The sequence below is a fragment of the Gopherus flavomarginatus genome, chromosome 1 (genome assembly GCF_025201925.1).
Source record: "Gopherus flavomarginatus isolate rGopFla2 chromosome 1, rGopFla2.mat.asm, whole genome shotgun sequence".
NCBI lineage: Eukaryota > Metazoa > Chordata > Testudines > Testudinidae > Gopherus > Gopherus flavomarginatus.
The window spans coordinates 104,579,163-104,605,393 of NC_066617.1; the positions used below are offsets into that span (position 1 = coordinate 104,579,163).

Here is a 26,231-nt window from a genome sequence, read left to right on the forward strand (position 1 = left end):
CAGCGTGGGGCATGGGTCACTTGCTGGTGGATTCTCTGCAGCTTGAGGTCTTCAAACCACAATTTGAAGACTTCAATAACTCAGACATAGGTTAGGGGTTTGTTATAGAAGTGGATGGGTAGGGTTCTGTGGCCTGCTTTGTGCAGGAGGTCAGACTAGATGATCATATTGGTCCCTTCTGACCCTAAAGTCTATGAGTCTATCAGCTGAATTATACCTTCACGACAACTGAGCAGGGAAGATGGCTGTGCTCCCCTGCTGAAACTAAGTGAAGGACTCAATGACTGGGGTTGCAACTTTCTACTCACATAAAACCGAACACCCTTGCCCCACCCATGCCCCGCCCCTTCTCTGAGGCCCCAACCCCACTCACTTCATTCCCGCTTTCCTCTATGGCTTGCTCTCCCCACCCTCACTCGCTCATTGTCACCAGGCTGACTCAGGGGTTTGGGGTGCAGAAATGGGTGAGGGCTCTGGCTGGGGGTGCAGGCTCCAGGGTGTGACCAGGGATAAGGGGTTTGGGGTGCAGGAGGAAGCTCCAGGCTTGACAGTGTAGCCGAGAGGTTCCGAGTATGGGAAGGGGCTCTGGGCTGAGGCAGGGGTGTGGGAGAGGGTACAGGGTCTGGGAGGGACCAGAAATGAGGGGCTCAGGGTGCAGGAGGAGGCTCTGGGATGGGGCTCTGGGATGGGGTTGAAGTGCAGGGGGTGAAGGCTCCAGCTGGGGGTATGGGCTCTGGTGTGGGGGATGAGGTATTTGGGGTGCAGGAGGGTGCTCTGTGGCTGTGAGGTTTGGAGTACAGGAGGAGGATCCAGGCTGGGGCAATGGGTTGGGGGGATGAGGGCTCTGGCTGGGGGTGCAGGCTCTGGAGTGGATCTAGGAATGAGGAGTTTGGGGTGCAGGAAGGTGCTCCGGGCTGGGATTGAGGAGTTCAGAGGGTGGGAGGGGGATCAAGGCTGGGGCAGGGGGTTGGGGTGCAGGGGGGGATGAGGGCTCCAGCTGGGAGTGCAGGCTTTGCGGTGGGCATAGGGATGAGGGGTTTGGGATGCAGGACAGAGCTCCAGGTTTGAGGGGGGCTCAGGGTTGGGGCATGGGTGTGGTTCCCAGCCAATGGGAGTGCAGAGCCGGTGCTCAAGGCAGCGTGCAGAGCCCCATGACCCCCCTACCTATGAGCCAGACCTGCTGGCCCCTTCCGGGGCACAGGACAGTGCCAGGACATGTAGGGACTAGTCCACCTTAGACCAGCAGCACCGCCAACCGGACTTTTAACGGCCCAGTGTGTGGTGCTGACCGGAGCCGCCAGAGTCCCTTTTTGACCGAGCATTCCAGTAAAAAAACAAACACCTGGCAACCCTATAATAGCCACAGTCAGAAAGGCCCAGTCAACCAAGAACAGACTGGGACAATTAGGTCCCCAAAACACCCTAGTCCCTACACTCACCAAATGGCAATAAAGATGAGGAGAGAAACATCTCACATCAATTATTTTTCTTCTGTACAGCAGGTATAAGACCCTGGCCCTCTCTTTCACCCTACAGCAAAGACAGTCTCCCCCCACCCCCAGTGCTGCAATTCCAAAGTTGCCAGAGAAGGGGTAAGGAGAAGACAAAATGTAAAAAATGGGGTCCACTTACTATGTATAACCAAAAAACTTCAACCCTGGGAGTTTCTTTGGCCAATGGTTCTGCCTTCCTCCTGACTGGAAGGTTTGCTTCAAGGCTATCAGCATGCGGCTCTGTTTGTGGTTTGCACACGCTACCAAGGTCAAGTTTTCGTAAGAGTCTATGGTTTTGGCTGCCCCGCTTGAGAGATTCCTTAATTTTCAGAGTCAGACTTCCAACCAAAGTCAAGAGAATTGGGGATGCTCAGCAACTTTGACAGAGACCCCTACACATGTTAAGTTGTATATGCACAAATTGAGGGATGTAAAAATAGTGGACACTTGAAAATTTTGATTTTAGTCTCTAGGTCTGTCAAGCAGCTGGGAAGAATCTCCCTTTATACCTGCTGGGACATCTGGGAGGTACTGACCCCTCACGTCATCCCCATGCAGTCCAACGAGTGCGATAGGACCCCTGAGACGCAATGGAAGCAGAGGTCAGATTTCGATGAACTCCCTGCATTAAGCCGAGCAGCTCCACAGTTTTCAGATAAACGGCCCCTCCCCTGTCAAATTTCCACATTAGGTCTGACTGTTCTTAGGATTGGTGGGCCCAGTGCTGAAATGAGCTAGATCAGGGGTTCTTAACCTTTTTCTTTATGAGCCTCCCCGCCCCCCGCCCTGCATATGCTATAAAAACTCCACAGCCCAGCTGTGTCAGAACGTTTTTTCTGCTTATAAAAGCCAGAGCTAGAGTTAGGGGGTAGCAAGAAGGACAATTGCCTGGGGCCCCACACGATAGGGGGCACAGCGAAGCTAAGTTGCTTAGGCTTCAGCTCCAGGTGGTGGGCTCAGGGCCCCAGGCTGCAGTCCTACATGGCAGGACATTGGCTTTCTGGGCCCTAGCAAGTCCAATGCCAGCCATGGTTGGGGGTCCCCCTGAAACCTGCTTGCAGCCCCCCAGGGGACTCCAGACTCCTGGTTGAGAGCCACTGAGCTAGATGAAGGTAAGTAGTTACCATATCTCTCACTGTTATGTAGCTATGGGTGAGAATCCGGCCCCGAGGGCAGATCTTGTGTTCCTTGTACAGGCCGGGAGTTTCCAAAGCACCTACATGACTTAGGAGCACAAGATTAATTGATTAGAGAGGGTTGGAAAATGGACAGTTTTCTTCCCCCAGGAAATATTTATATCTGATATGAGACACTGTTGAAGACATGATACTGAATTGGATGGGGACCTCAGCTCAGATTAGCTATGGCAATTCCTTTCCACATAAATTTCAGAAAAATATATCTGCTAATTTAGGTGCATTGAGTCAATGTCACTTTTATGGCTCGGGGTTTTGCAGGCATGGCTTCTGTGGGGTCTGCAGGCATGGCATCACAGAAAGTCTTGAGATTCAGAAATCAGTCCCAAGGGTCTCAATAAGTACCCCTAAAATTGCTGAGGCTGAGCTGAAAAGCCTGTGATTAGGTATAGATGCTGAGCCAATGACTTCACATGCCTTGACATCAGCCCAACAAGCTACCAGAGATGAGAGACTGACACATGGTCATATAAACTCCTTTCACGGATGCACTGGGAAGCGGAATCAGCCCAGAGACACTTGAAATATGGCACTTCTTTCCCTGATCCTGATTCTCAGAAGACCCATTACAATACACTGATAAACCACAGATGGAATTTCCTTGGCCCACCAATGAAGTGGCCATCTTAGATGCTCAGGGGACACTTGGGAGTTAGAGGAGGTTTAATACTTGCCATAAAGCAAAAAAACATTACCCAAAGTGACCTCGACACCAGTTAACTCCACCTGCAGTGGAATGACTAGCCAATCAAATAAGCCCAAACCTGCACAGAACCAACATACTCTTTGCAGATCCAAAACAGAAAGCTCTGGAGTAAGAGCTACCCATACTATCAGACATTAATCAGATACAGCCTGATCCAAAGCTCAAAGTTAAAAGAAAGACTCCCAGTGGCTTGGACTATGGGCCTGATCTAAAGCTCAGAGTCAACGGGAGTCTTTCCGTTGACTTTGATGGACTTTGGATTGGGTCTGCAGACATCAAGAGCATTCTGAAAAGTATGACTGCTCAGCATTGAACTCTTCGGCTATTAGGAGTTAAGTCATGTCAGGCATCACTTGAAAGATGGCTTTATTCAGGTTTAGCACACAGTTTGAAATTGATGTTATAAGATATTAATGATCTCCGTCTACACAAAACCTGGGCAAACAAATGATTGTTGTGAATCTGCCAGAATCATGGGCAGAGAAACTCCTTAATTTCTAAAATAAAACCTGGCAAATGAGTGGTTTCTCAACTATACTCATCGGTTTGCTTCAGTGAATTACAGCACGTGTTCTCAATTTGAGGGTCACAAACAAGTGTCAGGAGGTTCCAATCATTCTTCTCTTCCCATATTTCTAAAGTAGAGGGTTGTCCCACCTAGATCCCTGAGCAGAGGGGAGCAGAGTCCCTATATAAAAAGGACAACTGGATTATTGTACTGTCATATCATCAACACCATAGCAACTGGACATCCTCAGAGTAATTCTCCCTTAATGCAATAAAAAAACGGGAGGGGGGACAGTCGGGTAGATTGAATGCAAAATATGGGGTGGGCGGATTGTTTGTCTTTGTTTTTTAAAAGCATAGTAAACAAATGGATTTTTAAAACATTTCAGTTAAAAGTGTTTATGTTTAGACCTAAGCAATCTCCTGCAGAGTAAGAAATGCAAACATATATTGTAGCATGGGCTAACACATAAAATGCAGAGATGGAAAATGACTTACGTTGTTTATTTTCTCTATCTAAATTGAGTAAAATGAAAAGAAAAAGCCCAAATGGGGGGGAGTAAATGGTTAATAAAAAAAGGAAGAAGAATTTTAAAGGGAAACTCATCTTAAAAATCATTTCTGCCTGATTTTTAAACCTGTTATAAGCAACACCTAAAACTGCTATAACTGAAGATAATTAAAATATTTTTTCCTCTGACTAGATTTAAAATTGCCACTGTCCCTTTAATAACCTAAGGGAGTAGTAGCATAGGTAAGGGCATATTTAACATGTGATTGTAACCTGAGAGTCTATTTTTAAACACGTGATATACATTAGGATGGATTTATTAAGCCACTGTTTATTATTTTAGTCTGCATTCCAAGTGTCTAGTGGTCACCTGTTAAAAGCAAAACAGATGATTTTACTCTTGATCTAATCCTGACGGTTGCATTTTACAGATCATAACTTTTTATACAGCGAGCCCTGAATTCTGCAACCTATTCTATTCAGGCAGACCCCTGTGCCCACGCAGAGCCCTACCAAAGCCCTGGCTCTGAGTATCCTGATCTAACCAACAGACAACACTACTTCTTCTTCAATATGTTTTTAATGGGAGGCTAGCAAACGTTCCAATGAAAACATGCATAAAATTATCAGCTATCACAGTAACCTGGCTCTTTAGACTACACAACTGAAACGCTCTTTCATTCCAACAATGACTGGATTTGGAAACCTGAATACACACTATTTTACATTACTTAGATTGTTTGTACAGCACCTAGCACAGGGGGATCCTGGTCCATGACTGGTGTCCGTAGTTGCTACCACTACACAAATAATAACTAACAGTTTTAAATCCCATGTATAGTGTAACTGCCTTTTTGTGTTGTACAACACGGTTCACTTCATTTACCAAATCATTGCCTTGAAAAACAGCACAGTGCAACTAAGTCTACACCTATGCTGCGATCCAAGGTGCGCTTGCAGTACTGCTAAAAATAGCAGTACAGATGCAGTAGCCCAGGCTTTAGCAAGGGCTGTACAAACATGCCAGAATCCAGGGTATGTACTTGCATTGCTAGCCCTGTTGAAGCCAGTCACCCCATGTCTGCATTGCTATTTTTAACTCCGTTAGCGGGGCATTCCTACCTGAGCTGAAATCACCCCTTGGATTGCAGTGTAGAACCACCCTCATTGTAAGGCATATACTTTTTTCTTTATATATTCAATATCATGATGAAAGAAAGATAGATTTGCATATAAGCATCAATGTTACGATGGCATGTTTTAACAAGTTAACTTCTGCACATGGGCATACCCATAACCTCACTTAAACTGAATGAAAAATTACTTACTTTCATCATTAGAAACATTCCCCAGAGAGGTGTGACTGGAATATCGTTTGTTTTCACTTTCATTGAGACATCTTTCAATCCAGCTCTCTGCAAAATAACAAAATTGCTTTTTTGTCTTTTGAGTAAATACAAATCTTTTGAATAATCTGAAATCTACAGTACAGTTAGGGTTGCCAACTTTCTAACTGCAGAAAACTGAACACCCTTATCCCACCCGCTGCTCCTGCTCTGCCCCCACTCACTCCATCCCCCCTTCCTCTGTTGCCTGGAGGGGTACAGCCTCTGCAGGGGGTGGGGATGAAGGGTTTGGGGGTGCAGGAGAGAGCACCAGGCTAGGGTGTGGAGCTGAGGGGTTTGGAGTGTGGGAGGGGGTTCCGGGCTGGGGCAGGCAGTTGGGGGGCAGGTATGGGCTCTCGCTAGGGGTGTAGGCTGCAGTGTGGGGCTGAGGACGTGAGGTTTGGGGTGCAGGAGAGGGCTCAGGACTGGGGCAGGAGTGCAGGAGGGAGTTGCGGGTGCAAAGCAGGCTCTAGGCAGCGCTTACCTGAGGTGGCTCCCAGAAGCAGCAACATGTCCTCTGGCTCCTAGGCACAGAGTTGGGCAGATAGGCTTCATGCGAGGCCCTCACCCACAGGCACCGCCACCACAACTCCCATTGGCCGCAGTTCCTGGCCAATGAGAGCTGCGGAGCTGGCTTTCAGGGTGGGGGGCAGCACGCGTGGCCTCCCTGGCCACCCCTGCACCTAGGGTTGCAGGGACCTGTCATCACTTCCGCGAGCCGTGCAGAGCCTGCCTTAGCCCCTCTGTGCCACCAACCAGACTTTTAGCAGCCTGGTCAGCAATGCTGACCTGAGCCGTCAGGGTCCATTTTCAACCCGGCATTCTGATCGAAAACCGAACACCTGGCAACCCTAAATACAATCCTCTCTTCTTCTTCAACACTTAGCCAGACAGTCAGTTGGTCATAGCACTAGTTCGTCATTTGGTTTGTTCCTGTGCAACTGTGAAATCTTAATGGCCTGAGAATCCAACAGTGGAACAGACTTGATGAACTCTTTTAATAGGGAGTCTCCCCCGCAAGTCTGACCTGAACCACATCGTGATGGAGGAGGTGTAACAACTGAAGTAGGGGATCGCTCATTGGAGCTATGCCATCAGCAATGAAGGCTTGTCCAAAATATCATCTTGGGCATTATGCCAAGTGGACAGATCCAGTGTGAACCCTGAAAATGATGGCTAACACAGGCAGCAATGATGCAGGGTAGAAGCTGCACCTAGCTACCCAAGATGAAGGAAGTCACTTAGAAAGACTCATCAGCTCAGGTTGCACAGCATGAAGCCAGTACTGGTAGACCAGGAACAAGGTCATGTTACTGTGCCTCCATCTCATCCCAGTGGGACAAGATATTTCCCAGGATAATCATTTGCTCTTCTAAATACAATACAGGACCACAATTTTTGCTAGAGGCCTTTCTGCTGGATTTCACGCAAAACTTGCCCAATCCTCTTCCTGCCTTCAACTATCAGATTTCTGTTTTAAAAAACTACACAGGCTGAATGAGATGTGTCCATGCACATTAGGAGTCTTTTTCACGGAGACCAATAATTTATCTGACACATAATTTAATGTGACAAGACAAATCGAGAGCCCTGTTCTCCTGAAATGTTTTCAAAATTATGCAGGGAATTGAAACAAGTGCACGATGCATATATGCCTAGGCCTCAATCTTGCAAAGCCTTATGCATGATTTCAATGAGACTCTTCACCTGTATAAAGTCAACCAAGTGTGCAAGTTTTGGCAGGGTTAGAACCTCTACATTGAGGTCCAGTCCTGGAATCAGATCCACTCAGGTGGACACTTATCCTCTCATGAATTCCTCCTCCCAACAGATAAAAGATCTGGCCATGGAGATCTGATTACAGGAGTATGGCCTGAGATGCCAGATCTTCAGGACAAGGATTGTATCTTCTCACGCGTTTGCTTGTACGACTCCTAGAACAATGGAGCCTTGAGTCTGGCTGGGACCTTTGGACACTACTGCAATGAGTGTAATTCTTCCTCTCACAAAACTAATATTAATGGTCACGTGTACAGACAGGAAAAGGTAAAGATGGGTGGAACTGACCATGGCCATAGGTGTGGTAGGAAGAGGGGGAACCCAAGCCTGCAAAAGTGGCCCCTACTTGCAGCAGATAGCAACCCAGCTGAGAAAAGACTAACAGGAAATTAAGTTAGTCAGACCCTGGTATATAGCACATAGCCAGGGCCAAAAGTATTGAAAGGGATCTGGATGCCACACACCCACTTTACACCACACAGCCTACATGAGAGACCTAAAACATTAGTTTCAGGGTGCAGTGATGGGCTGGCTAAGGTCTAGGGGATGATTGTCTGGGGGATTTATCATCCTGGTGGGTAAACATGAGCGCATTGGCATTGTGCGGGCAGCTCGCTGCATTGCTAAAGTGTATCCAGTGGTTTTAGAGTGTTAATTTGAGGGTATACTTAAAAGTTATTAAAACAGGACATGTACAGCTTTGGTTAAGAATTGAATTTGAATAAAGAAAGACCTAAGTAATCATGGCCAGACAACACCCATGAAAGCAGCCTCATGCATCTAGGTGCGCATGCATGCACGCAACGGGGGTCCATATAGAAGTACTCAAGAAGGGCAACATGAAGCAGCAAATCACATGTTTGCCAGAACCCTACCAGAAGTCTTCAGTTATAGTTGTGCACATACTGTTCAAGCTGGTTAGCCCCTATCTCTATTCCGTATGCATTCCTGAAAGGAATAATGTTGTGGTGCAGCCTTCATTCCCTTAATTATGCCTACATTTGCATGCACCACCCAGGGCCGGCTCTAGGCACTATTGCTCCAAGCATGTGCTTGGGGTGGCACTTTCCAAGGGGCGGCACTCCGGCTCCTTTTTTTTTTTTTGCTTGGGGTGCAAAAAGCCGGGAGTGGGCCCTGAGCGGAGGTGAGCTGCGACGGTGTGGAGGTGCAAGAAGGGCCACAGGAAGTAACCCTGGGGGGGGCACGCAGAGGAACCTCTTCCTCCCCCAGCTCACCTCCACTCCACGGCCACCTGGTCCCCCGAGCACGTCACCACTCTGCTCCCCCCCCCAGGCTTGCCGCGTGAATCAGCCGTTTTGCAGCAAGCCTGGGAGGGAGGAGGGAGAAGCGGAGCGGCGGCGGTGCACTCAGGGGAGCGGGCCAAGTGGAGGTGAGCTGCGGCGGTGAGGGGCATGGGGAGGGTCGCAGGAAGTAACCCAGGTGGGGCAGAGGAACTGCTCCCCCCCCAGCTCATCTCCGCCTTCTCCCCCAAGCGCGCCACTGCTCCACTTATTCCCCCTCCCTCCCAGGCAAGTCTGGGAGGGAGGGGAAATGCGGCACGCCTGGGGGAGGAGGCGAGGACAGGGATTTGGAGAAGGGGTTGGAATGAGGCAGGGAAGGGGTGGAGTTGGGGTGCGGCCAGGGGGGCACGGGAAAATAATTTTGCTTGGGGCGGCAAAAAACTTGGAGCCGGCCCTGGTACCACCTCCCCTTTCTCAACTGTTTGCAGGTTCTGTGCACAGAGGCAACACATTCACCATTGTACTGCAAAACACCCAAGAAGTATCAGACCATTAACGCTCTCCTTCCTAGAATTTACTCCCTTTGCAGATGAGGATCAAGGATTTTTCATACTTTTTCAGGAAGGCCACTAAAGCAAACAAACACTGCAGCAACATATAGCTATTGTTTCTGGTATGTTTATACCCTCTCAGGAAAGCTGTTCCTCTTTCTATCACATCCAGCACGGCCATACATAAGACCACCCTGAACCCAGTGGTTTAAAACCTTACAATAGAACCTTGATAACTAATCTGTACTTTACCCAATCACAAACCACAAGTCTGTGTGGGTATCTGATTTCTTGGCTTTCACAGAAGAAAAGTGCCTGTTGAAGTTTTGCTGCAGGTCAATCCAGTACACTATCTAAGGGCCATATACCACATTATCTCTGCCCCACGTCTGGTGTTCCTGCCACATGCTGAAATTGAGCCAGAGGTGCTGCCAATCCCTCCTGCTCCTTCAGTGCCGTGGGGCAGAGGGATGGGCTCTCAGCAGTGAAGAGGAACCGGGCACTCAGGATTACAGCAGAGTGAGGGTTGAGAGGCCTATGAGAAAGGCAACCCCACCTCTTTGATGCAAGCTCTTTGGAGAGCAGCCTTTGTTGCTTATATGCACCTCATGGCATTGAGCTCAGCTGCTGGGAGTAAAAGCAAACATAGCTGCCACCACCTCTGAGCAGGGAGCCTGATCCCCTGCTCTTCATCCTTCTTACAAGAACTGTGTGAGCCATCCTAGCAACAGGGAGCTGGGAGTAGCCATCTGTATTTATCTTCAGTGCCTGGGCCAGGGGCTGGCTCCGGGGGCAAAGCTTTTTCAAGGTTTTATTTGGTGGTATTTTTCTTGTCAATATCTTTACACATACCAAACCCACTGTCTTCGATTAATAGCACGACTTACATAGAACCATTATATAGAAGGCTGACAAAGTATGTTACAAACTATAGTATGCACAATCCCCCCACCTCTTAATGCAGTCACCTATGGGATGAGACACAGCTGCTGTTTAACAATATACTGCAACACTAAACAATTTAGCGGCGAACCCCACACAACACTGTCTGCAGCACCCTGGGTTTTCCCCTGTGCTCTCACATTCAAGTATCTATCAAACTTCTTCCAGTATGCAAAATTATTTGACCTGCCAAGCAGCAGAGAATAGAGGAAACTAACCCTGAGTCTCAATGTTCAGGGGATTACTGGCAAATTTACCAAATTACAGAGCACACTACAGAACCTGGCTGAAAAAGGTCTGCCTCTTTAAATGATGTGACTGGCATGATGAGCTGAGTGATGGAAATCTGGCTAACACAGCCAGTGCTAATTGGTGCAGCCAGACATTCAGCCAGGCATTTCCTGTGCACCTGGATCAAGATTTCCAAAATTGGGTCCCCAAAATTAGGCTCCTAAAACCATATTTAGCACCTGTAATAAATGAGCTTTGCAAAAGTGCTGAGCACCCACCAGTCCTCACTGAAGCTGCAACAGTGATTTGCTGTATTTTTGCTTGAAATCAGAAGGACTCTGTCCATGTGGATCTAATTGTGGCATCAGGGCAGAGATTTGCAAATGAGGGCAGAATATGGATTACATTGTTTTGTAAAGCCCACCTGCCAGGTAGTTTTGGCCCCAAATTAACTATAGAGAAAACTATTCTTAACTCTTATTTTTTTTAAAGTTTTTAAAAAACCTAACAGCCAACACTAATAAGAATATTTTCGTGCATTTCTTAAAAGCACAAACATGTCTTTGCAGAAATTTAAATATTGCCATCAGGGAGTTGCAGATCCCAAATATGGCGGCAGTGCACTAACGAAAATTGAAAAAAAAAAAAGAGAGAGAGAGAGAGAGATAGAAACTGACTAGAAACAAAAAGTGAAGTTGACGGGTCTAGTTTAGTTTCTCACCTAAGCAAAAAAAATACAATAAAAAACCAACTAAAAAGTAAGTTTGATTTTTAAATTCTTTCAGATCTTAATAATAGAGGCCATGACCCTACAAAAACAACCATATGGGCAGGCCCCTGAATATGCACAGACCCCTACAGACTGTAGCAGGGCTCTAGGCAGGCCCTGGGTCTCATTGTATGGTTGTCTTTGCAGGATTGAGGCCCAAGTATTGTTCTGTGGCCTTGGGGTCTACTTAGTGGTTGGTTAGCATAGCCAAGCACAGTCCCCACAATAACAATGCAAGTCTGAGCTCTGTGAAACAACAGAAGCACATCTGTTTATTGCAGGAATGGAGTCCAAAGGCAGCTCCCCTCCTGCAGCTAGGGAGTTTCACTTTCACCCTCCCGCAGGAAGCACACACACCCATCCGCCCCTCAACTTCCTCTAAGAATTACTTCCCAGTGCAGAAGTCCTTCCCGCATGGGAGGACTCAGACCTTTTATGGTCTGTCTGTGGGCGAGCTAGTAATATTTAATGCAGTCACCCCATGGGGACTCTGTATAGTAATACAATTCGGTAACTTTGTTACACTATTAGTAAAGAACACAGGTAAGGATTTTTTTAAATATAGTTTTTGAGATGACAGTGCCTCTTTAAATAATATGTAAATATATAAGGGACTAAAAGTGGACTGTCAATCAACCTGTCATTTAACATGCTGCATTTTGCAAGCTTTTGTATATTTTTTGATATGGAAGTGAAGACAAGCACATTATAAATATTATACCATTTCTCTATGACCAAAAGAAGCAGACTCTTGAAACCAAGGTAATTTTTCATTCTTGATTTTCTTGCTAAATAACTTGAGAACAGGACAATTAACTTCAGAGTACTTTCATAAAGACAATTTGAAGGTGTTTCCTCAAAGTAATGAGCATTTCCTGGACTAAATGAAATTTGCCAAAGTATTTATCATAAAGAATGAGGCTGAAAACCAATGTGTTTATTAGGCCAAAATATTTTTATTATTGTGTCTAATGAAAGCACACTCAAATTATTTCTAAGTGGACATTTTTAAAGTTCTAAGTTAAACTCAAATGAAAGGAAAGGACCTGCAAAAAAATAAAATGGGTTTCCATGCTGTGAAAGGTCAGTTTTTAAAACAATGTTTAAAAGGTGTTATATATAAATTTACTGCCCACTTTCTGCCAAAGTCCTGCAATCTGCTTAACTTGTCATAGAATCAGAGTGTTGGAAAGGATCTCAGAGGGTCATCTAGTCCAACATCCTGCTCAAAGCAGGACCAGTCCCCCAGGCAGTTTTTTACCCCAGTTCCCTAAATGGCCCCCTTAAGAATTGAACTCACAACCCTGGGTTTAAGCAGGCCAATACGCAAACCACTGAGCTATTCCTCCCCCCATACATGTAATCTCATTAAATTCAATGAGACTCTTCCTATATTTAACAATCAGAGTAGCCATGTGTTTAAAGTTAAACACTTGCCCAAGTCTTTTCAGGGCTGGGGCCTTTATCTGCCTTCTTAGCTCTTACTTATTCCCACCCATTTCCTTACCTAAAAGTCAGTAAGGCTCTTTCTCTCTAGAACAACTAGTATGTTTTGTTTACACTGCGTTTCAAAACTGAACTGGGAAAGAGGGGCTGGGATTCCCCAGAGGAAACACAAATATATGTAGGCTTGGAAAGATTAGATTTTTATTGGTAAATGTTGGTATCTGTCAATTTCACCGTACCTACACAAACCAATGAAAAAGTATTTCCATCTATAATAATCAAAACTTACAAATAGGCAAGGTAAGAAAAATGCTGCTTGAGAACTTATTGCAATCTCATTTACTTTGTATCTTTTGATGTGCTGCCGACGATCTGTGTTTTCATGGTTATAAAGATTTAACTTTTTGAATCTCAACATTTACTGTCATTAAATAATAATTGACTGACGCCCTCCACCCTCGTTGTCTGACAACCCCCATAATTTAAATTTTCACAATTGCAGGAAATCTATAACAATTTAAAAAATGCTTAAACTCATACTTTGGTGTAACTGTGAAAATTTAAATAGTAAAAATTGGAGTTGGAGGGAAAGGGGCAAGGAAAGCCTAAAAACAAACACTGATATCCGCTGAAATTTTAAAAATATAAAAATCAAATTCTGCCAAGCCTAAATATATGACAGTTGTTCTGAGGACAAGAGCTTTGATGATCTGTAGGGAAAGAGGGAAGTTAGTCAAAAGCTTTTATTTTTTTAAAAATTCTCACAGAAGATTGACAGCATAATTTTCTTTCCTTGTTTTTTCTCTTCTCTGTCATGTAAATGTTGGCATTTTTCTGCTTCAGCTGAAGGAATTGAGATGCTGAAGCGACAGGGGATGTTGTGAAGGCCAAAACTATAACAGGGTTCAAAAAAGAACCAGATAAGCTCATGGAGGATAGGTCCATCAATGGCTATTAGCCAAAATGGTTAGGGATGCAACCCCATGGTCTGGGCATCCCTAAACCTTGGACTGCCAGATGCTGAGAGAGGACACCAGGGAATAGATCACTTGATGATTATCTGTTCTATTTATTCTGTCTGAAGCACGAGGCATTTACCACTGTCGGAAAACAGGATACTGGGCTAGCTGGACCATTGGTCTGACCCAGTATGGCTGTTCTTATATGTATTGCTGGCAAACAGCTTGAAGAAATTCTCATTACAGGAGCTAATTGGAGCTGAGAGATTATAGTAAGCAATAAGACTTTGTAAATTTGCATATTCAAAGACTAGGTATTGAGATTGAGATATACTGTGTTTATGTAAATTCCTACATTCTGACTGGCTAATAACTGTTAGCCAGAGTAGATTGTAGTTGGATGTTATATATGTGAATAATTGTACTGAAGGGGGAATTCACAGAGTCATAGATTTAAGGCCAAGAGAGACCATTATGAGCATCTAATCTGCCCTTTATTTTGTCTCAGCCAATCACAGTGCAGGGATTTTCCACCAGTTATGCAATATTCTGCAATCTGGTTGTATGATTGTCATAATCATTGTATGGTTATTTCTCAGTATCCGTAACTCCAATGTGCAAATCTCTCCACTTTGTAAACCTTCTGGTGTGATTGCCTGCTGAACTCAGAATTTTCAAGTGACTTAACAACAATAAATAGAACCATTTACTTCAGCTTTGCACAGGGATCAGGATTCATCCTATATGGATTGCTTTGATTTGCCGATTGCTGAGTCACCTCTGAAATGGGATATGGCTGCCGTTAGAGCTAGAAATGGGCCAAAGGAAAACATTTTGATTCAACCACTCATAATTGAATCTGAATGAGATCCACTCCTATCACTTTCATGATAGCCTTCCAACAATACTACAAAGCAGATTTAAAACTAAGCAGTTGAAGTAGAGGGGAAGTTATGTCTACAGATTGTGAATAGTGTAAGCAAAAACTGGCCTGGACACCATTACACTCGCAAAGAGTGCCAGGAGATATTTAATATCCAGATGGAGTCAAGGAGACTTCATTTTACCTGAGAGAGGGCAGTTCCTGCAGCACACTTGAACCTTACTACCACGCTGTGGTATTGGTTCAACATTTTCAAAGGGAAGAGTTGCATCTACTACATCAGTCACTGCCACCTCGTTTTGCAGCCAATCCAAGTGCTGACCTAGCCAGCCACAATTAGCTATTCTTGTGACATCTCAAGACACGGGGGTGTAACTTGGGACAAAAAATATGGCGGGTATAAGGAGGGACTGGGGACTCAGCTCAGGTGACTGCCCCTAGGACATGGAATCTTCCATCTGTAGTTCTCCAGATCAAATGCAACCCTCCATCTTACTAGCCAAATATCATTACTAGAGAAAGACTGTCCAATGCCCTACATGAACTAACTTGTGATCTTACACTATTCCTAGTGGATAAGTGTTCACATCAGGAAAAACATGGCTCTAATAGGCAATCACTGGAGAAAGGCTGCTGACTGAGTGCTTTATGGGGACTGAACTCTTTTCTCGTCTCTAGGGATGGTCTCGCTAGCCTCAAGCACATTGATATGAAAGACCCTTGCATTCCTGCTGCCCATGTGGGTAGATAGAGAACTTCAGCCTCCACAACTATTAATCAGACAATGTTCGCGAGCACTAAATTTGCGTTGACCATCACATATTCTGTGCTAGTACAGTGATTATCACAATGGGGTGACAATCCTAGTATGGGGTCTTTGCATGCTATTGCAGTGCAAATAAGTAATAATGATAGTAAAAGGAAAAAATAGTGCACCTTATTCTAATATTTCTTCTGGGGAAAGAGAAGTCCACACATTACAGCATTGCTTTGACCTAAATCAATCAACCATATTAACACAGAGGAAAAGTCAGGACTTTTAAACTCCCAAGCCATATTCTCCTTAACAGAACAAAACACTTTTGGCCATTGGTCTCTGCAGAACAACCACACCAAAGTATACCCAGCAAATCGTGAAGGGCCTAACCCAGAACCCACTGAAGTCAAAGGGCAAACTCTCATTTATTTCAGTGGACGCAGGAGCAGGGCCTAACAGCTATCAACCGAAACACAAAAGTTCATATGACAGGATCTAATTGTTGAACATAACATTACTGCAATAGGGACCTGCGATAGCCCACTGAAGCCAGTAGGGTCTTTCTATTGCTTTCAACAGGCTTTGGATCAGACACTAAATACATAAAGCACTACCTGTATATAAATAAAACTTCCCTGGTGGCTCCATTTTCTGCAGGAGCTGTGCCTTCAGTGTCTTTCTTATTTATTTATTTAATTTGTGAATACTACTGGTGGTGAAGAAAACCCTCTAGCAGGGACCAGAATGTGACCAGTCTATAGTTATTTCCTGAAACAATGAGTATGTCCAGACTATCCGCCGGATCAGCAGGTAACAATCGATCTATCGAGGATCGATATATCGCGTCTCATCTAGACACAATATATCGGTCCCCAAACACGCTCCCGTTGACTCTGGAACTTCACCAGGGTGAATGGCAGAAGCGGAGTCGACGGAAGAGCCGGGGTCGTTGATCCCGCGCCGTGAGAACGGGAGGTAAGTTGAAATAAGATACGTCGACTTCAGCTACGCTATTCCCATAGTTGAAGTTGTGTATCTTACATTGACACCCCCCTCACTGTAGACCAGGCCAATGAAACAATGGAGCAAACTCATCCCTGGCATCTCTCCCCTGACTTTAACAGAGTTACCTCTGGACTGAATTTGACCCAATAGATACTTGTCTAGTTTATCACAAGGGGTGTCAACTGCGTAGCCTAATGACAACAGTTTTAAACTGCCAACATTTAACTATTTCAGTGCTAATCATTTAAGCATTAACATCTAACTGTGTTTATCCACTGTGGTTGAGTAGCATGGAAATTAGCCTGGAAAAGATCTAGCAGGTCAGTTTAACCACGTTCCGGGGCCCTGCTAGGACTGTTCCCTACTGCGTATTCTAGTCTATGGCTTTCTCTAGTCTAGTTTTAAATGTTCCATCCCTTCCCTGAAGATGTTATTATTCACTCTAATAGACTCTTCCCTACTAGGAAGTGTATCTTCAGCCTAATGTTTCTTTTTCTTAAATTCATCATGTTACTCCTAGTTATTATACCAAGGCTTGGAGCGTGCACTCCAGAAAGCAAGCCGCCCTGGGACATGGGAAAGAGAAAAGGGAAGAGAGACAGCATCTATGAGAGGAAAGGTGAAGGAAGTAGCAGCCCACAGGAGAAGGTGGTGGGGGGAGAGTTGAGGGGAGAGCAAACTAGGGTGAAAGCTTGGCAACGAGGCCATGAGTCAAGTACCACCAGAATATTCTCCCCACAGTCCAACCCTTGCTGCCATTAATACAGACTAATCTAGCAGAGTTGGGACCAGCTCCCTAATAGTGTGCACTGTAGGTGATTATAAAGCAGCAAGTCATGGACAGGCTTATAGCCAGAGCTAGCTGTACGTCACTTGCTCTGACTAGAAACCCACTCATGTCTTACTCCTTCCTTATCTCCTGTAACACACGCTGTTTAGCTGCTAGTTGCATACACCAAGTGCCTCCATCGCCTGAGAAGCACACTGTACTATGCACTGTTGGAAGTGTCCTAGGGTTGACTACAACAGAGCACTGGAAGCTTTTGGAAGAGTCCCTCTCTTTTAAAGGAGAAAAAATCACGATCACTCTGAAAACTTGACCAAAACACTGAGATTTATTTCCTAGTCCCAGCCACCTGACGTGGGACTGGGTTACAAACAATTATACTCCTGGTACATGGCAGGGGTCAGTCGCCATCGATTCTAGTGGCTGATGTTACATCTTTTTTTAAAACAGTCAAACAAATGCAACTAATATACTGTCAACCCAAACCACCACCAAAAATCAATATGGACAATTAATAAAACACAGAGATGTTTAGGCTGTAAGTTAGAGTAGATGACGTCAACCCTCAGGGCAAATGAAAGGATTCTTCTGCCTTCTCTGGACCATTAGTCAATAACAATTACCTGTCAAGCTCAGTGGCTTTCTGATCATATGGCCACCTTTTCTCAGAACACTCCTTGAGGTGGATCTGCTACCTTGAGCCTGGATTTACTGTTTTTTATAATTTCATTGTCATTGACTGGATGTGTATTGTGTGTCAGCCCATCCAGGAGTACTACTGGTAGTATCTTGGTTGGCCTTAAGAAACTAAGTCAAAGTCCTTCTTGGTTTTGTGTAGTTGTCTTCTATTCCTCCTGTAGGACTGATCCTCAGGGATGCTTATGGCACATAATCTTGCTGCAGCTGGTATAGCTCATTACCGTGGCAAGTTCCCAGACACGGCCTCTTTGAAATCAAACATACTTTCCCACTCCCAACAGGGGTAAGCATGTAGCATTCTTGTTGTAGTAGTTTCTTTACGTTCTAGTTTATTGGCCCATCGTTCTGTTGGAACTACTTCAGCGTTAATTGTCTTTGGTCCAAGAAACATGTTAAAGGTGCTTCAGAGGTAATGAACAGAAGAGGTAATCATCAAGTGATCCATTCACTGTCACCCATTCGCAGCTTCTGACAAGAACCCTTAGTGTGTATATGTACAGTCCGTAGTACTGTGGGACACTGATCTTTGCTGGGACATCCTAGAGGTTTCTCAAATTGCGAGGCTGACCTCCTGGAGAAGGTTCCACTCTCCACTCCCTACCATGCACAGGAAAGCCCAGGGAACATGAAAAAAGAAATGGGAGCCCCTTCCTCTTTCACTTACACCACAAGAAGACAAGAATCTAATCCTGAGTATTCAGCGCTGAATGCTAGCTGCTCAATAGGCTGTTTGCAGGAGCTCCAAGTGGAAATGATCCAGCATGCTGGAGAAGTAAACAGGCTGCTCTGTCCATGGGATTAAAATGCTCTCTAACTGCAGCCTACCAGTCCATGAGCCCTTCTCCCCTCCCCCAGGAATGCCCTTTGCTGCCCCATCCACACCAATTAAAATGTTTATATTAGGGCTGTCAATTAATAGTAGTTAACTCACGTGATTCACTCCAAAAAATTAATCTCAATTAAAATAATTAATCACAATTAATCACGGTTTTAATCGCACTGTTAAACAATAGAATACCAATAGAAATTTATAAAATATTTTGGATGTTTTTCTACATTTTCTTATATATTGTATTCTGTGTTGTAATTGAAATCATAGTGCATATATTAGTTTTGATTATAAATATTTGCACTGTAAAAATGATAAACAAAAGAAATAGTATTTTTCAATTGACCTCATACAAGTACTATAGTGCAATCTCTTTATAGTGAAAGTGCAATTTACAAATGTAGATTTTTTTTGTTACATAACTGCATACAAAAACAAAACTATTAAAGCTTCAGAGCTTACAAGTCCACACAGTCTTACTTCTTGTTCAGCCAATCACTAAGACAAACAAGTTTGTTTACATTTACAGGAGATAATGCTGCCCTCTTCTTGTTTACAGTGTCACCTAAAAGTGAGAACAGGAGTTCTCATGGCACTGTTGTAGCTGGTGTCGCAAGATATTTACATGCCAGATGCGCTAAAGCAGGGGTTCTCAAACTGGGGGTTGGGACCCCTCAGAGGGTTGTGAGGTTATTACTTGGGGGGTCGCGAGCTGTCAGCCTCCACCCCAAACCTTGTTTTATTTTTGAATGTAGGTTTGTTTTTGGTTTTTTACATAATTCTATATTTGTAAGTTCAACTTTCATGATAAAGAGATTGCACTACATTACCTATATTAGGTGAATTGAAAAATATTTCTTTTTTTTTTTACAGTGCAAATACTTGTAATCATTCATAAGCACCGTACACTTTGTATTCTGTGTTGTAATTGAAATCAATATAGTTGAAAATGTAGAAAACATCCCAAAATATTTACATAAATGGTATTCTACTATTGTTTAACAGTGTGATTAATCGTGATTAACTTTTTTAATCATGCAATTAATCAAGATTTTTTTTAATCGCTTTACAGTCCTAGTTTATATTGGGGGGGGCAAGTATTGTCTCTGTCACCCTGTGTTTAGGAGAGGAATGCTGGGACCAAGTTTGGGAAACCCGGGGCTACAGAGCAGGGCCGACGAGGAGGAGGGGAAGCCGGTACAAATTATCGGGGCCCGGCTGTCCGGAAGGGGGCCCGGGGCCCAGCTTCCCTGGCTTCTTGGGCCCTCATTAGCTGGTTTGCCCTTGCTGGGGGGCCTGAAAAATTTTTTCACCGGGGCCTGAACCCGCTCTTGACAGCCCTGCTACAGAGTCGACCGCAAGTTTGGGCTCCATTATTATTGTTGTTGGCGAGAAAGGCAAAATAGAGGACCAGATCTTCAGAAGAGTTCAGCACTTGGCAGCTCCCATTGTTTTCAGAGGAGGCAGTGGGGTGGGTGGAGTAAATCTTAGGTACAAGCATGATCCTTACTTTGCAATATAGTTTGAAGGTCCGTTTTTAAACTCTGCTATTCCCATGTGTGATGGAGTTCAGGGCCATGAACCTGTAAGGAGCTCTGCTGGGGCAATGAGGCTGTGTGCAGGTGAAGAGGCCCACTCAAGCAGAACCTCTTTCAGGCCCCAGGGCTTCTTTCATGGCACAAAAATATGTCCAGTGGTAGACTTTAGAAGCCCAGGAGAACAGGCTTCTCCAGAAGCTGGATGTACGTTGTGCTGATTTAGGCCTTCCTCCCCCCTCCAACATTACCTCTGGCAACTGGTTTTCATCACCAATAGCATGTGTGCCCTGTCTCCGTGTAGCTTTAGCACTCATCAGATATTGTGCAGAAATGAATACAATACAGGAAAAGTATGTTTTAACCCACTGTATCATTCCATTCAGCGGATCGCTAGTCACCCTACATCTCTTTTATCTGCTGTAATCAAGATGATTTCTTATAGTAATTCTTTTTGCTATTTTATTGCAGTATAAATGTACCACAGGCTAAGGGTGGAATCCAGTGCCTCTTGGCGTCAATGGAGAGACTCCCAGCGAATGATTCCATTAGGCTCTGGTTCAGGCCCTGTCAATCTGTGTAACAACCTAAAGTTCACAGCATCTGTATTTCAGTGTTTTGCTTACTCAGGGCCTGATTCTATAAATGCCTACTTCAGTGAGTAGCTGTTACTCTTGCAGGTAGCCCCATCCAATGTAATGGGAATGCTCATATGAGTCCAGGTTTGTGGTGTCAGGCCCCGGCTAGCTGCATCACCTGGAACATCTCTGCTGGAGAAAGCTGGCTGTAGGAGGCCCATTAGTATTTTTCTGATCAGAGTAGGTTTTACAAAAACTTTAAAAGTGAGTACTGATTAGAGGGAAGGGAAAAAAAGCAGTGACTCAAATACTAATGTGTCTGAGGACATTTCTCCTTAATCCGCAGCAATTTCTAATCATCTGCTCTTGAAGTCCTGACTTCAGGCAAAACTCCTATTTCTTTCAAGACTGCTATCAACTTTGTAACTGAATTAACTCTCCCCCTTGAAGAACAGGGTTTACAATGGATGTGCTGACATAACATAAGAGCCTAACCCTGTAGTACTGATTTGCCCAAAGTTCCTATTGTCTTCAGTGGCAGTTTAGTTCACCTAATGACTGCAGGATCAGGCCAGGAATAGCATAGAGAAATCATGAAATCGAAATGCTTATCAAGAGCTGAATGCTTTAGAATAACTTTCTCTCTTTCTTAATGCGGTGGGTTTTAGTTGGGACTGTTTCTCTGAAAGACACCTGTCTATCCCGCTATCCTGGTTCTTCTGTTGTTGTTCATCATCATAATACAGGAGCTCTTATTTAGAAAACTGGTGAGAATTTGTTAATTGTGAACCCTGGTGTGCTAGCTGCTGAGAACTGGCTATTTCACTCACATAACAAAGACCATTTTAGAGAAATAATTTCACTTTCCAACCCCCTCCCACCCCCCACACACACTTAACTGCAGTCACAGGGAAAGAAACAAAACATTCCTGGACCCAGCATTTTGTCCTTTCTTGGACAGGTGGGGGCACTTTAAACTGCAAGGGAGTCTTTTCTCAGTTATTGAAGCCAGTGAGCCCCATCATCCTGCTGACCCCTCTTTCTTTCTCGATGACAGATTTATCGTGAAGGGGAAAACTTGCCAAAAACATTTAACATGATCAATTACTTATGCTCAGAGGGTGAACTCTTGGCCCTGTTTGAAGTCAATGCCGCTGATGTCTTATACTTAATGAACAGATCTTCATGCAAATATCTAAGAAGAGAATAAACAGGAAGGGGGCAAACCCACAACTGCCAGTTACACATGTGACATGGATGCAAAATAAAATTACATTCACAAGCATTATAAAAACTCATTATAGATCAAGCCCTCTGTATGAGGAACTCCCATTTCCTTCAACAAGAGTTTTCCGTGGAAGGGATGGGGGGTGGAAATGGCAGGATGGGGCCCTCTATCAAGTAGAAAATTATACTATACATACACACTTACATATGAATGCGAATGAAACATGCACACACAGACACACATGTACATACACAAAAGTTTGAATATGTACATATTAAAAACAACATTCCATATGCCCAAACTGGCGTAATCATCACCAATTACCCTTCCTCGTTACTACTATTCTCTATAGTATCCCTCATGGCAAAACCCATTATAGCACCCATCATCCTGACTAGAATGTCAGCAGTCCGTTTACTCAGCTGCTATGAGTTTCAGGCTCCAGCAGGATCAAGTCTTAGAGCGTATTTGTTTTCAGTTACAATGGCATCAATATAAGATTCAGCACAGATCCATGGAACTAGACAGTAGGGGAGAAATCAGGAAATTCACCTACTTCAGTATTCATACACTAGCGAGTTGATTATTTTATTGTCATGTAATGTCAAATACCACTCAAAGTGCGGACTTTATACCTGCGTTAGGTACATGACAGCCCACCAGTGCTCCAAAGGCGTGGTTACAGTTCTGACTGTACTCAGGCCCACCTTTGAGTCTTGACCTGAAGGGGGATGTGTGTTCAGACACCACCCACAGCTCAGCGATCCCAGCATTGCACCTTCATGTCAGGATTTCGCTGGGGGAGGCTCCAAAGTGTGGAACCCATTCCCCTTGACGTTCACCCCAATTCCTCTCTTCCTTCTTTATAAACAAAGAAGAAAGCCTGGTGTTTTACAGTCGGATGCTGCTGCCCCACCCAGCCTTTCCCCCTCTCCTCCATACTGCCCTTATTTTTATTGAACCCCTCCTCCCTGCGGACTGATTATTCTTTACGGGGGAGGGTTAAAATAATAAGGGTGTTTTCAAATTATGCTTCATTATATTTTAATAATACTGGCATGTAGCACAGAACCCTAGTGTCTCAGCATGAGGATGTTAAAAATAAAATATAGTCCTCACTGTGTGAACAGATTAAATATTCGATGTGAAACTTTAACTCAGTAGACAAGAACTACTGCAATGAATCAGTTATTGGACTGTTCTGTATTTCAGATGAGAGTAGGGGGGGTCACCAGTGCACAGTGTCCACTGGAAGCACCATTGCAGTCTCACACACATGTCCAGAGGGCCCAGTTCTGGAGCCCTTTCTTCAACGGGAGTTTTGCCCAAGTAAAATGTTCAGGACCGTAACTTAAAAAAAGGATTTTCTCACTCTACTTTTGCAAAATGAGGCACTGTTGTGCCCCTCTCCAGGCTATTCAAGCATTTATAAACAGCAGGCAAATAAAGCACCTTCACTCATTTTACACATACATCTGAGAAAACTACCATCTTTTTCCCTCAATTTTTTGAAAATAATTCAATAGCAATTGAAGAAAATGTAGATGATTTTTCCCCCCGACTAGAACTTTGAACATCAATGTCTGACCTCAGTCCAAAAATCTCTGAAAAGCAGGATTTAATATAAATGCCTTGATACAATGTAAGGGCTTGATCCTAGTGCCTATCCCGTTCTCACTAAGAGTTCTTCCAGCATAACACCCAAAATAATGCCAGCAGCACCACGATAGTACACAGGAGAAAACATTTCAACTTCAAGGTGTAAAAGGAATATAGGCTCAGCCCAATTAACACAATGCACTATGTATATGGGAGTATAGAATCTAACAAGCATATTTCTACCAGAGCATAAGCGATCAATAAAGAAATATAACACACTTCAGCCATAATGAACAGTTTGTCTCCTAGATAACAATGCAAATTGTTTTGGAAACATCTTATGAAAAGATAGGTAGTTTTCCAGCAACAAAGTAAACCACTAATTTGTATTTCAAAAATTTTGAGATCTAATGTTAAATACTGTATTATTATTCAAATGTTTTAAAGTTTTATAATCAATCTCTTTGCCAACTAGGACACTAATATTTGTTAAGATTTAAAGTGGTTACATCTTTATATCAATTTGCATTAACAAAATCAGTGTATGAAAGCCTTTATTGCTATTATGAGTGAATGTTTACATTCTAGATTTTTTTAAAAAATGCAAATGAATCAAACAAAATGTTTGTTACTAAAACATATGAGTTTATTTTAAAGCTATGTAGCTATAATGTCAGTTTCATTCACAGGGATCCAATTATCCTCATGCAGTGATGAGAATATATCCCAAAATTAGACTAATGCTAAAATGCTTTCATTATTTCACGTGATTTAAGCATTTCAGGGTTCACACCAAAAGTGCGTTAAGGGCTCTCTGAAATCAATGTAAGCCTTTTGATTGGGTTTAATGGGCTTTGGATCAGGCCCAAAGTGTCAGCCTTAGGTCCTACCACTCCAAAAGGACCTGATGCCTCTCCCACTGAAGTAAGTGGAAGTTTTGCCATTGATTTCATTTGGAGCAACATGGGGCCCAAAAATCTGTAGCAACAAGTGTCTCCATACTTTACACATACATCCAGCAGAAACATTCTACTGCAAAACTATCTCCTTTCCATTATCTCCTAGCCCTGACATCCGGTGGTACAGAGCAGTTGCAAAGGGTTTTATAATGCCTGGCAAGCTAGCAACACTTGCATGGTCTCTAGTTCCCTTCCTAGGAAAGTGATGCTGTTCTTCTGGAACCCAAAAGGATGGGAAGTGATGGAGATTTCGACCTCTGGGACATGGCTTAAGGTATGTGTAGGTAAAGCTACCCACCAAGGAAAAAGGAAAGCACACACACAACTGCCCTAAAAATAACTAAAACATCACCACCACCAAAACAAAGCTACTGTTTTGATGAAAGGATTACATTCTGACACATCATCTGGAGGAAGGGGGGGGAATCGTTCATTGCAGAACTCTGTTTCTTGTGGCACCTCTGGATGTGAGGCCTGTTTGGTGTCTGTGTGACTCAGTGTATCATGCAATACTAAGATGACATGAGAGAATTCCTTTATTCTTTTGGGGAAACTAGCTCTTTGCCCTGTCCTGAAAATATAAAAGCAATACTGTTAGCATGCTTATTCAACAGGTAGTAGACAGAGGCATTTCAAATCTAAGCTCAACACATTACTATTCTTTGCCGCTACACCTCTGCGTCTCTCTCTCTCTCTCTGACCCTTTGCTAGGTAGCTCTGTGGAGCACCTAAGAAGATTATGTCAACCAAAGATGCTATGCAAAATCCAGCTGCATTGTGTCAGCTCATGCAAGGAAGTGGGTAGTACTAATCATTAGGCTGCAAGGAAGATTGCTCTCCGAGGTGGCCAAAGAACTGATGGTTCTAGATGCCCCTCCCTCCCAAGTTTGTTTGGACAGGATTGTTAATGAGTGATTAAGAATGATTTGTTGGAGCTGTTCAGCAGGGTTTCCCCTCTTCTCTTCTGCATGGTTTTATTTCACAGCAAGCTGCAGGGGCTCCTGCATTGTATGAGGGGGACATGCATGCTCCATTGGATCCTTGCTCCTTCCACTCACTCACTCCCCCTTTGTTGTGGGCTCGCTGCTGCTTTCTCGGTGCCCCCTGCTCCCAATCTCCTTTTAAAGCACCAAAACAAACAAACCCAGCAAACTTATAATATTTTGCTACCCTCTTCTGGGAGCTGCCCCCCCCCCCCCAGCTCCCTGCAGTCACCATGGTGATGTCACTGGAGGGGGCTGTGGCTATGGAAACCTGTTAGTACTTACACTGCCTTGCAAACTTTTTCTTTCTGTGTGCGGGAAGGCGCAGGGCGGTCCTGTGCGTTCCAGCGGTTGGGCACCGCTCAGGGCGCGCAAGGTACCATCAGCGCGCACAAAGCACCGCTCTGCGCGCCCAAGGCTCCCTGAAGCCAACGCGAATTCTACGTGCGGTAACTCTCAACCCTCTCCCTGCAGCAGCTCCTACTGGCCAGGACTCCCATTGATTTCAATGGGATTGGCCCACTCCGGGGAGAATTCCGCCATGTGAAAGGCTCTGGAGGTGGCTGTGAAGGAATAGGCTATTCACAGCAGCAGGGGCAGATGGTGATGATTTCAGGGCCAAATTCTGTTCTTACACCTTGCCTACTTCAGTGGGCCTGCATCGCGTGAGGGT

At 44.3% G+C, this 26,231-nt stretch overlaps 1 protein-coding gene across 3 annotated transcripts in view; it reads right to left on the bottom strand.

Moving 5' to 3' along the window:
- The window catches only part of RFX4 (regulatory factor X4), a 139,494-nt gene that overhangs the window by 108,356 nt on the left and 4,907 nt on the right, over positions 1-26,231 (bottom strand). For all 3 annotated transcript variants that reach the window (XM_050926421.1, XM_050926413.1, XM_050926431.1), the window contains exon 2: positions 5,742-5,828. In XM_050926421.1, the coding sequence (XP_050782378.1) occupies positions 5,742-5,828 (87 nt within the window). The remainder of the gene's footprint in view (positions 1-5,741; positions 5,829-26,231) is intronic.